A 13413-nucleotide genomic window follows, 5' to 3' on the forward strand; every position below is an offset into this window, starting at 1 on the left:
TTTATTTTTAAGTTGCAAAAGAAAATTGATTCTTTTTAAAAAATATATTATTTTCATTGTGGGCATCCCTTAGAAGGTCAGCATTTTTCAAACCATCTCTATTATTTCCAAGTAGTGTGACATAACTGCATGATTTGTTTGGCAGTAAAATGTCAATAATACTGGTGTGGGATTGAAATTACAGATAAACCACTAAGGAGCTTATATTGGTCGTCCTAAAAAAAGGCGTTAGTTTGGTTTTATGAAGATTCAGCAGTCTCATGAAGACTTTTACTGATGTCAACATTTTCACTCAAACTATCATTGTTAGTCCAAACCTCAATTACTAAGCTAGTAATATAACCACGGCAATAGCATAATCTTGGGTGCCTATGGCTCATAAGCTACAGATGGCAAGACAGACTATTTCAGCCCATCGACTGCTTTACTGGTGGACAAATACACAGTTCATTTGTAGTCTCCTATTCTTAATAATTGCATAACCTTACACAAGTATCATCACAGAACAGAAAAATGCTGCATCCTCCATTCAGAGGTCCTCCTTCTCCAAGGCACGATGCCACAGGCTTACTGATGAGCCTAGCAGCAGCAAGTGCAGGGGAGAATCAATCTGTGATTGGCAGAGAAGTGTGGAGGGGGTGGGAAGGTGACTGAGAAGGGGATAGAAGTTGCAAAAACCCTACTTATATGAAATAGGTTTTCCAGCAATATTACGTTGATGGGTGGATAAGATTCCAAGAATTTCCTGATTTTGTTTTAAAAAAAAAGGTCGTCAATTTTACCTATTCAAAGATTTACTATTCTGAACCAAATTTAAATTAGGATTGTTCCAGCATCAATCCCTGGGAGCAATGTGTTCCAGCTTGGCAAAATGTCAATGATGAAAATTATTAGCTCGAAATATTTGCATTGATTTAAAAAAAGAGCCTTGTTGTATTGCTACGATGCCTCAAAAGATTTAGGAGGCAGTGCCATTTTTGCAGGGCAACAATGGAAACAGCAATTAGATGAATAACTAGTTCATTGTTTGTCTTTTTCAGGCAGTGGTTAAGGAGGAGGATAACCATGGAACTGGACTTCTGACTTTTCTCTGAACAAGTTAACAGCAACACTGTCTCCATTGAGACACATCTGGCAAACATCAACTTGATTGATGGGATTGGAGAGTCGGATGTCACAACAGGCAATCTAGTAGCAGAATGGTTTCAGAACCAGAGGGTTTAAGTCTGTCACTGGACTAATGATTCAGAACTCTGGGCTCTCATGTTCTAAGGACATGGGTTTGAATCACACCATGGATGATGGCAAAATTTGAACAGAATAAATAAAAATCTGGAATGATGGTGACCATGTACCCACTATCAGTCAATTATCATGACAATTATCTGGTTCACTTTGAGGGAAAAAAAATCTGTCACTCACTTGATCTGCCCTGTCTATGAATGCAGACCCCACAACAACGTGGTTGACTCTTAACTAGCCTCTGTGCAATAAATGCTGGCCCAGCCAGCAATGCCAATATCTTATGAATGAGAACAAAAAAAAGGTTGGAGATACAAAATCAAATGTATGTTGGAAGAAGGTCTTCAGTTGAAAAGTTGGGGAAATCACTTTACAGTTAGTGGTTACAGCAGAAATTGTGACAATTTTAGACTTGATAATGGAAAAGAAATCGGTATGGAGAACATTCTCCAAAGACACTGAATTATTACACCTGGTCAGGATTTCATAGACTAGAAATTCAGAACAAGTCTGTCACTTCAACCCCCATCTCTAAGAAAATACTCTTGGGTGTTTAAAGAAATGGAAGAAGTGACAAACATTGACATGCACATCTTTTGGGTCAAAATGTCCCAACTGTCTTGATCATATTCTATACATAATATCTCAGAAACAAAGCAGTAATTCAAGCATAGAAGCAAAAGGTACTCTTTTGAAATACACTCCCAAAAAATCAGTCTAAACTCAAGATGAATGGTGCAAGGCAGGCTCAAAACTTAAAAGTTGTTCCTATTTCACCAGCTTACAGAGTAGAGAAAAAAATAAATAACACTGACAAATATAACCTACTCCCAAATAGGTTTGAGATTATAAACAGTTTGCATTTACAACATAATTTAAGTGAAAATAACTTACATAAATGTTCACGTGCACACCACTGTAACATTATTTACATAAAATATTCCAGAATTTTAATAGCAGCGATGGCCTAGCCGACATGTCTTGGAAAGTCAAAAGGCCACAAAAAATTCATTTGATTAACTTGCAAAAAGTAGCTTTTTCTTTTTAAACGTGAACAACTTACTGGGAAGAAAAGAACCGTGGTCTCAGTCCAATGAGATCTTCCTGCCTCACAAAGAAAAAAATCTGAATTACTGCCTGGCCACATGTCCAAGGGAGGATCTAACTATCTGTAAATCAGAAGAGGTTCTTGTATAATGCATGCATCCATCTGACTTTGTCACAGATGTGAGGCAAATTAGTGAAAGGAAAAACAGTCCATTTCAAAAGTTAGTGCAGGGCTCTCCTAATCTGGAGTCGAGAATATAAACGAGCAGCTACAATACTGAAGAGGTGCCTTTGTCTCCACAGAAAGAACTGTAAAAGCCCAACTAAGCACAGTTTCATTTACTAGCCAAATCAAAGACCCCATTCGAAAACCATGACAGGTGTTGCAATTTTAGAAAGATGAAAAGACCATAGAAAGTTCCATGCAGATTTAGATCCAGTGAAAAGGGGTATGTGCCAATAAGTGCAATCAAAGCGTCAGATTCAGAGCCTCCACACGCAAAGAAAAGGAACTTCCATCATTTTCTGTTCAGGTAATTAAGCTATTTACAGGAAGTTAGCAGCTTCTGGTGAGTTCCCTTCCCCTGGTCTTCCACCATAAATTCCAGTCAACATTCAGGGTTGTTCACCATCCGGGGCTCTGAGCAACACGGAAGGGGGGAAAAAAACTCATGGAGAAATGTTGCCCCCATCCTTTGTCGAGTCACTGATGATAGTCGGCACAGAAGACTGGTTCAGTGCAAATGAAAGCGGGGAACACGTGATGAGACGTTCAACCCCAGGCTCCCGGAATCCTGGCACATTGCAATATGGTTCTTTCCTCGTTTTGGCGAAACTCAGGGGTTTTAAATGAAGTCCATTTCAGACTCATCTACTTCATTGAAGGAGGGTTGGGAAAGAGTTGGCGGGAAGTGACCCAGCACAACTGGAAAGTTATTTTTTTGAAGGGGACAAAAAAAAACCTAAAATAAAAAAAGTTGTACCTCTCTCTGCCCTGTCCTTGTAAGTGTTGAGATTCCTTTCACAATAAATAAATAAATTAGTTTGTTCATTTAAAAAAAATTGAAAGACTTTCTTTTAAACTACCAATTAATTGAGGGCTTTTGGTGGAGAAGAGCTATTTACATATAAAATAGCAAAATATCAATGTCCTTCAATTGAGCACTGGTCTGTAACGTTATCAAATTATTTTATCAGTTGCTTGATTACTGTTTTAGTTATTGCAATATGTGGGGTTTTTTCTGCAAAATCATGGAGCGTCTTCCCTGAAGAAAGAGGGGGGAAAACAAGGTGGGAAGGGTAACTGCACCCAGCGTGACAGTTCATCACCGCTGCATATTCATAGTGGGAGAGCAGTTCGGTCCCTTTACAAAGAGCATATGAAAGGCATTACCCATTCTAATCAATGGAGGCAAATTACTCCCACCTTAAAGAGGGCGTTCAGTTTCTTTTCCCTCCGCCCCCAGAAATGATACTCTTAAGCCCCCACCACCACCACCCAACATTGTCAATGTTAAACGGTGAAGAGACAGCGGAAAGCCAAAACAAAAAGGAAAGACACTACATGTTTATTTAAAGAGACCGGTTAGCCCAGGGGGCGGACCCTTTCTCCCTCGGTGAGTCACCGATCCAAAGTAAGGGAAATCCTACTAAAGTCATCTGGGGTCCCCTCGTTTTTGAGATCGGCAAAGACCTGGGTGAAGTAGTGAGGGTCGGCGTTGATCTGGAGCATTTTGCTGCTCATGGTGTCAATGATGCGGAGGCAGCGGTCCCAGAAAGCGTCTTTGGCGCTCTCCACCAGGAAGGGCTTCAGCGGGTATGAGATCTCATTGCCCATGTAGGAGTAGGAGAGGTAGAGGCAGGTTAGCAGGGTGGCTTGCAGGTCGTGCTCGGTGGCCACTTGGTCTCCGTCGATGACATCCCTACAGAGCAGGTAGACAAAGACCACGTTGGCCGGGGTGACGAACGCTTGGTCCTGCCAGCCTTGCAGGAGCAAGGAGCGGTCGACACTGCGGAGCCACAGCACCGGCTCGGTGGGAGCCAAGTGCTTCAGCTTGTAGCAGCGGCGGCACAGGAACTCCCCCAGGCACTTGAGCAGCTCGCTGGTGGATGCCTGCACGATCACCCGCTTGGGGGAGCCGGGCCCGCTCTGGGAAGCTGTCTTTTTGATGGAAGAGGTTGGTTTGCTCCCCGAAGGGTCCGCCTGCGGTTCGTAGCTGGAAAGGTTGGCGCAGGACAGCGATTTCTTCACATTCTCGCTGTTGAGGTGGACCACGTCGTTCTGGTGATGGTAGTTACCGGGGTTTGGTTTCCTAGAGTTCCGCTTCTTGGTGGAGGCGACTAGCCTCTTCCAAGTCAAGGCTGGGATAAACATAGAATGGCGTTTCAGACCCTTCTCCTTCTGGCTGTTGTTCTTGGCGCTTTGGATAGCGTGGTAGTGACCCAAGGATTTGGAGTCGGTGCCATCCTCCAGTATACTGGATCTCCGTGAGCCAGGAGACAGCGACAGGACTGTGCCCATTTCTAACCCCAGCCTTCTCCCCCCACACACACCGTCTGAGGATGAGAAATCCAAATACTCAGGGTGGGGAACGGCTCCTTTAAGGGGGGGGGGGGGGAAAGAGAGAAGAAAGAGGGGGAAAAAAGCAAAAACAAAAGCTCGATTAATGCGTGCAAATCCCCGCCACTCCCGATTTCTGTGCATTTCCAAAATATAGCCTACATTGGAGAAAAACAGGTCTCTGAAAAAAAAGACCCTCAGTGCCGCTAACTGCGCAACAAAAAAACCAAAGATTTTTTTTTTAAAAAAATAAGGTATCGACCGTATGATGGTATTAGTCATTTAAGGGAGGGGGATAATGACAAGCCCACGGATACCTGAACCGTGCCTAGATGGGTATCAGTTTGGCTTCCCGGTCTGTGCCCACCCTGGCGGGGGAAGGAGCTAAGAGATTAGCAAAAACCCAAACCTACCCAACCCCTTACACAAGGGGCAGCTGGAATATTGAGCCCACCCTGTGATCGGCCTTTCCCCCGTGCTACACATACAAACCTATTCTCATTCTCTCTCTTTCACACACTCACAGCTGCCCCTGCATCATTGGTAACGCTCAAAGCCGGCAGGGATTTATTTTTTTTAAAAAAAGAAAATAAATAATTGGAATACATTCATACATCTCACCTGCGTCTGACCTCGTCCTCCCCCACTCTGCAAGCAGCTGTTAATTGTTTGATTAATAGATAATAAAAATAACTTCGGTGGTCAGGAGCGGCTGCAAATTGCCGGCTTTTGGGGGGAAAAGAGGCAGGACATCAAGTCGACAATCTGAGGCGATTCCTTCTCTCAGTCTGTGTGAAACCAACCATTGAGAACCCTTACAATTTCCCTCAGTCATCTGCTCTTTGCGAAAGGTGCGGGCATTTCATCTTGCCATTCGGTTTATTTTTAGTCCTCCCTCCCTTCTCTCGAGCACACTTTTGTGTGTGTGTGTGTGTTGGGATGGATTAAGCCTCTCGCTCCACAGTCTTCTCCTTTCACTGCTTCCCCCCCTCCCTCCGGTGAAACAGACTGAGGGGCGGAGTGAAAGTGACAAGCGATCTGCCGACAGCAGACGGCACACGCCTTCGCCTCTCCTCCCAGGTCACGGGCACAGGATGAAATGAATTCTCCAGAGGGAGGTCTCAATGCCATCGGGATGAATCTCTCTCCCCTTGTCTCCGAGACGTGTTTGTATTTTCATTCAAATCTCATTCCATCATGTCACGCGGAAGGTTTTTTCAGAAAGGATTTGTATTAAGAAAACCCCTTTCTCAGCACGTTTTCCCCCTCATCCCTTGATAGTTCCTCTCGTGCTTCGGAAGTGTTGCAGCGTAGGGAAATACTGTGGTCAACTGACTCCTAGCAAGCTCCTGCCAACAACGTTTTGGTCAGTGTTGACAGGGTTACGTGTTGGGCAGGAGATCAAGTGGAAATCCCGCGACATTTCTTTTTTGAATGGCAGCCTGGGGTCGCCCTGTCACCTGGGAGAGCTGACCAAATTTCAATTTGAAGGTTCCCCGCCACCCGAAAACTGTACCTGCGGTAGTACAGCACTCCCTCAGCACTGCACTGGTGGGTTAGCCTAGGTTCTGTGCTGAACTCTCAGGGCACTGCAACCGAGACCCGCAGCTTGACTCAACGTTGTGCAGGGAAATGCCTAGTGAGGATATTTGGTATTAGAGCCATTGAGTTTTTATGGTGGTGAAAGAGACTCCTTACCCCTTAATACCTGTGCCTACCATTAAATGTCCATCTATTTTAATCCCTCCTTCCATTACTTGGCCCATAGCCTTGTATACTATAGTGTTTCAAGTTTAAAAATCACACAACACCAGGTTATACTCCAACAGGTCTATTTGGAAGCAGTAGCTTCAGCAATGCTCTGAAAGCTACTCCTTCCAAATAAACCTGTTGGACTCTCCCTGGTGTTTTGTGATCTTTAACTTTGTACACCCCAGTCCAACCCTGGTACCACCTCAGGCGACTGACTGTGTGGAGTTTGTATGTTCTCCCCATGTCTGCGTGGGTTTACTCCGGGTGCTCCGGTTTCCTCCCACAGTCCAAAGTTGTGCAGGTTAGGTGAATTGGCCATGCTAAATTGCCCGTAGTGTTAGGTAAGGGGTAAATGTATGGGTGGGTTGCGCTTCGGCGGGTCGGTGTGGACTTGTTGGGCCGAAGGGCCTGTTTCCGCACTGTAAGTAATCTAATAATGTTTCAAGTACTCATCTAAATTGTTCTTCAATACCTTGAGGATTATTGCCTCTACTGCCCCCTCAGCCGGGGAGTTCCACATACCCAGAACCTCCTGAGTGAAAAATTCTTTCCTTAAATCCTCTTTGAACTTCTTGCTCCTTACTTTAAAATCGTGTCCCCTGGTTATTGACCATTCGAATAAAGGGGGAAACATTCTCTTCTATGTACTGTCTATGCTCCTCAGAAGTTTGTACACCTTATTTGGACCATCCCGACTGCCCAACCCCTTCTCTGGTGTGAGGGAAACAGCCCTAACCTCTCTCCATAGCTCAATCACCCCAGCTCAGGCAGCATGCTGGTGATTCTGTTCTGCACCCTGTCCAGTGCATTCACATGCTTCCTACTGTGCACTAACCAGAACCACATACAGCATTCCAGCTGGGAATTAACTGCTGTTATATGTAGCTCCATCATAACCGCCTTGCTCTTGTATTCAATGCCTTGACTAATAAAGCTGAAAATGTGTTGCTGGAAAAGTGCGGCAGGTCAGGCAGCATCCAAGGAGCAGGAGAATCGACATTTTGGGCATGAGCCCTTCTTCCGGAATGAGGAAAGTGTGCCAAGCAGGCTAAGATGAAAGGTAGCAACAGCAACACATTTTCAGCTCTGATCTCCAGCATCTGCAGTCCTCACTTTCGCCTTGACTAATAAAGGCAAGTATGCATTTTTAACAAACCTATCTACCTGTCCTGCTGCTTTTAGGGAACTATGGACATATTTTCATATTTATATGTTGACTGAGGGTTAAATAAGGGGGAAATCTTGTGATGCTTGTGAATGGAAACTTGGGCTTACCCTGCCACCTGAGAGGGATGAGCAAATTTATCCAGCATGGAAACAGACCCCATGGTCCAACTTATCCATCGATATCCTAAACTGATCTCGGTCCCATTTTCTAGTATTTGGGGACAGGTATGGGCGATCACTGGCTTGCAAGCCCAGACAGACCACGTGTGGAATCACCCTCCTCTACCTCACACTGATCTACTTCAGGCCCTGTATGAAACAACTGTGATGCTTATCTTTTGAACTTTATTTCTCATTTTTCTAGCTGAAAAATTGTAAGTAATGTAACTTTTTTCCTTTTTTTCCTCTGTTTTGTATTGAAGATCTGTACCTAGGTATTTTGTACCTAAGGTGGTGCCACGTGAGGCCATATTATTAACTTTCCACTGTACTCTTGCACTTCTGTACTTGAGTACATGTAGCAATAAAGGATATTCTAATTCTATTCACATACCCATCCAGATGTTGTTAAATGTTGTAATTGTACCTGCCTCCATCACCGGTAGTTTGGTCTACACCACTGAAGCCAGGTGCCAACTTGCAGATACCTCCTCCTACTGCCACCTCGACCATGATCTCACCTCCCATCACCAAACCATCATTTCCCAGACCATCCACAACCTCACCACCTCTGGGGATCTCCCATCCACAGCCTCCAAACTCATAGTCTGAGAACTCGCATGGCCCGGTTTTACCTCCTGCCCAAGATTCACAAGCCTCACTGCTCCGATCAACCCATTGTCTCAGCCTGCTCCTGTCCCACTGAAATCATCTCTGCATAACTTGACACCATACTGGACGCGCCCCCCCCCCCCCACCCCCCTTAGTCCAGGAACTCCCCACCTACATTCGAGTCACTGTCCACACCCTTCACCTCCTCCAAGACTTTCATTTCCCCACCCCCTCTTCTCCTTATCTTCACCATGGACATCCAGTCCCTGTACACATTTATGCACCATGATGAAGGCCTCCATTTCTTCCTCTCATGCTGTCCCAACCAGAATCCTTCCTTTGACACATCAGCCGCCTTGCTGAACTGGTCCTCACCCTTAACAACTTCTCCTTCCGATCTTTCCACTTCCTCTAAACCAAAGGGGTAGCCATGGGCACCCGCATGGAACCCAGCTATGCCTGCCTCTTTGTCAGTTTCATGGAACAGTCCACCTTCCACAGCTACACCAGCACCAACCCCCACTTTTTCCTCTGCTACATCGATGACTGCATCAGTGCTACCTTGTGCTCCTACGAGGAGGTTGAACAGTTCATCAGCTTTACTAACACCTTTCACCCTAACCTCAAATTCACCTGGAACATCTTGGACACCTTCCTCCCCTTCCTAGACCTCCCCATCTCCATCTCCAGCGACCGATTAACCAAGGACATCTACTAGAAACCCACCAATTCCTACAGTTACCTTGACTACACCTCCTCCCACCCTGCCTCCTGTAAAAATGCCATCCCTTATTCCCAGCTCCTCCACCTCCACCGCATCTGTTCCCAGGATCACCAATTCCTTCATAGAACATCCCTGATGGCCTCCTTCTTCAATGATCCAATTTCCCCTCCCACGTGGTCGATGATGCCCTCCAGCACATCTCCATTTTCTACACGTCCACCCTTGAACCCCACCCCTCCCAACACAAGGACAGAGCTCCCCTTGTCCTCACCTTCCACCCCACCAACCTCCATATACATCGCATCATCCTCCGCCACTTCTGCCACCTACAAACTGACCCCACCACTAGGGATATATTTCCCTCTCCACCCCTATCAGCGTTTTGGAGAGACCATTCCCTCCGTGATTCCCTTGTCAGATCCATGCCTCCCACTCATGGCACCTACCCCTGCCACCACAGGAAGTGCAAAACCTATGCCCACACCTTCCTCCTCACCTCCTTCAAAAACCCCAAAGGATCCTTCCTCATCCGACAGAAATTTACCTGTACCTCTACCAATGTTAAGAAAAAGAAGGAAGCATATGTCAGGTATAGACAGGATAGATCGAGTGAATCCCTTAGAAAAGTATAAAGGAAGTAGGAGTATACTTAAGAGGGTAATCAAGAGGGCAAAAAGGGGACATGAAATAGTTTTGGCAAATAGAATTAAGGAGAATCCAAAGGGCTTTTACAAATATATTAAGGACAAAAGGGTAATTAGGGAGAGAATAGGGCTCCTCAAAAATCAGCAAGGCGGCCTTTGTGTGGAGCCACAGAAAATGGGAGAGATACTAAATGAATATTTTGCATCAGTATTTACTGTGAAAAAGGATATGGAAGATACAGACTGTCGGGAAATAGATGGTGACATCTTGCAAAATGTCCAGATTACAGAGGAGGAAGTGCTGGATGTCTTGAAACGGTTAAAGGTGGATAAATCCCCAAGGCCTGATCAGGTGTACCCGAGAACTCTGTGGGAAGCTAGAGAAGTGATCTGGGCCTCTTGCTGAGATATTTGTATCATCGATAGTCACAAGTGAGGAACTGGAAGACTGGAGGTTGGCAAAAGTGGTGCCACTGTTTAAGAAGGGTGGTAAAGACAAGCCAGGAAACTATAGACCGGTGAGCCTGACCTCAGTGGTGGGCCAGTTGTTGGTGGGAATCCTGAGGGACAGGATATACATGTATTTGGAAAGGTAAGGACTGATTAGGGATAGTCAACATGACTTTGTGCATGGGAAATCATGTCTCACAAACTTGATTGAGTTTTTTGAAGAAGTAGCGAAGAAGATTGATAAGGGCAGAACAGTAGATGTGATCTATATGGACTTCAGTAAGGCGTTCGACAAGGTTCCCCTTGGGAGACTGATTAGCAAGGTTAGATCTCATGGAATACAGGGAGAACTAGCCATTTAGATACAGAACTGGCTCAAAGGTAGAAGACAGAGGGTGGTGGTGGAGGGTTGTTTTTCACACTGGAGGCCTGTGACCAGTGGAGTGCTACAAGGATCGGTGCTGGGTCCTCTACTTTTTGTCATTTACATAAATGATTTGGGTGCAAGCATAAGAGGTACAGATAGTAAGTTTGCAGATGAAACCAAAATCGGACGTGTAGTGGACAGCGAAGAGGGTTACCTCAGATTACAACAGGATCTGGACCAGAAGGGCTAATGGGCTGAGAAGTGGCAGATGGAGTTTAATTCAGATAAATGAGAGGTGCTGCATTTTGGGAAAGCAAGTCTTAGCAGGACTTGTACACTTAATGGTAAGGTCCTAGGGAGTGTTGCTGAACAAAGAGACCTTGGAGCGCAGGTTCATAGCTCCTTGAAAGTAGAGTCACAGGTAGATAGGATAGCGAAGAAGGCGTTCCATATGCTTTCCTATATTAGTAAGAGAATTGAGTGCAGGAGTTGGGAGGTCATGTTGCGGCTGTGCAGAACATTGGTTAGGCCACTGTTGGAATATTGTGTGCAATTCTGGTCTCCTTCCTGTTGGAAAGATGATGTGAAACCTGAAAGGGCTCAGAAAAGATTTACAAGGATGTAGCCCGGGTTGGAGGATTTGAGCTATAGGGAGAGGCTGAACAGGCTGTGGTTGTTTTCCCTGGAGCGTTGGAGGCTGAGGGGTGACCTTATAGAGGTTTACAAAATTATGAGGGGCATGGATAGGATAAATAGACAAAGTCTTTTCCCTGGGATTGGGGAGTCCAGAACTCGAGAGCATAGGTTTAGGGTGAGAGGGGAAAGATATAAAAGAGATCTAAGGGGCAACCTTTTCATGCAGAGGGTGATACGTATATGGAATGAGCTGCCAGAGGATGTGGTGGAGGCTGGTACAATTGCAACATTTAAGAGGCGTTTGGATGGGTATATGAATAGGAAGGATTTAGAGGGATGTGGGCCAGGTTCTGGCAGGTGGGACTAGATTGGGTTGGGATATCTGGTCGGCATTGACAGGTTGGACCGAAGGGTCTGTTTCCATGCTGTTGTACATCTCTATGACTCTATGTCATCTACTGTATCCATCACACCTGATGTGGCCCCCTCTACACCGGGATGCCAGCTTGTGAATCATTTCAGAGAATATCTCTGGGACCCCTGCACCAACCAACCCCACCACCCTGTGGCTGATCACTTCAACTTCCCCTCCCACTCCACCAGGGACATGCAGGTCCTGGGCCTCCTCATTGCCAAACCCTAACCACCTGACGTCTGTAGGAAGCGCATCTCATCTTCCACCTTGGGACCCTGCAACCACATAGTATTAACGTGGATCTCACCAGTTTCCCCATTTCCCCATCTCCCACCTTATCCCAGTCCCAAGCTTCTAACTCAGCACCTCCTTCTTGACCATTCCATTATCTTTCCCGTCTACCCACTCCACCATCCTCTCCGACCTATCACCTTCTCCAACATTTTCATCTACCTATTGCATTATCAGTTACTGTCCACTCCCCCTCGCCCCCCCGCCCCCAGCCCCAACCCTCCTCCCATTTATCTCTCAGCCCACCGGCCCACAAGCCTCATTCCTGATGAAGACCTTATGCCCAAAACATTGATTGTCCTGCTCCTCCGATGCTGCCTGACCTGCTGTGCTTTTCCAGTACCACACTCTTGACTCTGATCTTCAGCATCTGCAGTCCTCACTTTCCCCCACCTCTCCTGGCAGCTCATTCCATATAAAAACCACTTTTTATTTGAAAGTTACCTCTCAGGTCCCTTTTAAATCTTTCCCCTCTCACCTTAAACCTGTGGCCTCTAGCTATGGACTCTGCAACCTGGGAAAAATACCTTGACTATTCACCCTATTCATGCCCTTCATGATTTTATAAACCTGTACAAATGCAACCCTCAGCATCCAATGGTCCAGGGAAAAAAGTTGCAGCCTATTCAGTTGTTCCCTATAGCTCAAACCCTCCAATCCCAGCAACATCTTTGTAAATCCCAATGTTTAAGATACTATATACCCTCTTGCCTTGTCTGTCGTCCCAAAATACATTGCCTTCACTTCTCAGGATAAAATTCAAGTTCTCACTGATCAAACCATCTTTCCAGCACAGCTATATTATCCTATAGCCTAAGGGTTTCTTCATCACTACTTATCACACCACCATTGTGTTCATTGGTAATAAATTACAAAGGGCTAAGCTAACTCATGTTTCACATCGGAATAAATAGAAGAGTTCATCTATTCTGATTAAATAGAAGTCGTGTATGTTGTAGAGACCAGATCTTTTATTTCTCTTTGTTTTTTGATTGTGGACTGAAATGGAAAATTACAGTTTTTAAGACAAAGGACTGGGGAAGTAATTGCTGCACTTTTGAAAATAAATTGCTGGAAATCATTGTGTGTGGAGTTTAGATTGTTGCTTTGAAAATTATCAGAGGAGGTGAAATAAGATAGCAAGGCACAGGTGTGAATGTGGTTGAGCCAGCAACAGGGTAATTGCAGGTAGCTGACTGATTTGTGCAAATGTGACCAGTTGTGGATGCTGGAAGTCATCATGGAAGTGTTACAGCACAGGATGCCATTTGGCCCATCATGCCCTTCAAATGAGCACCATTATCTACTGCCAATGTCCTGATTTGCCCCCATGACCATGTACATGAT

General features: G+C 45.3%; 1 protein-coding gene across 1 annotated transcript; it reads right to left on the minus strand.

Moving 5' to 3' along the window:
* Positions 1–3910: 3910 nt before the first annotated feature.
* Positions 3911–4810, minus strand: LOC132815483 (cyclin-dependent kinase 5 activator 1-like). Its single transcript, XM_060824446.1, has one exon. It carries the CDS (start codon positions 4808–4810, stop codon positions 3911–3913), a length of 900 nt encoding a protein of 299 aa, XP_060680429.1.
* Between the last annotated feature and the right edge of the window lie 8603 nt (positions 4811–13413).

This window comes from Hemiscyllium ocellatum, chromosome 4 (assembly GCF_020745735.1).
Source record: "Hemiscyllium ocellatum isolate sHemOce1 chromosome 4, sHemOce1.pat.X.cur, whole genome shotgun sequence".
NCBI classification, from domain to species: domain Eukaryota; kingdom Metazoa; phylum Chordata; class Chondrichthyes; order Orectolobiformes; family Hemiscylliidae; genus Hemiscyllium; species Hemiscyllium ocellatum.

Coding starts and splice junctions, on each gene's coding strand:
- LOC132815483 (XM_060824446.1), bottom strand. CDS start 4,810: ATGGGCACAGTCCTGTCGCTGTCTCCTGGCTCACGGAGATCCAGTATA.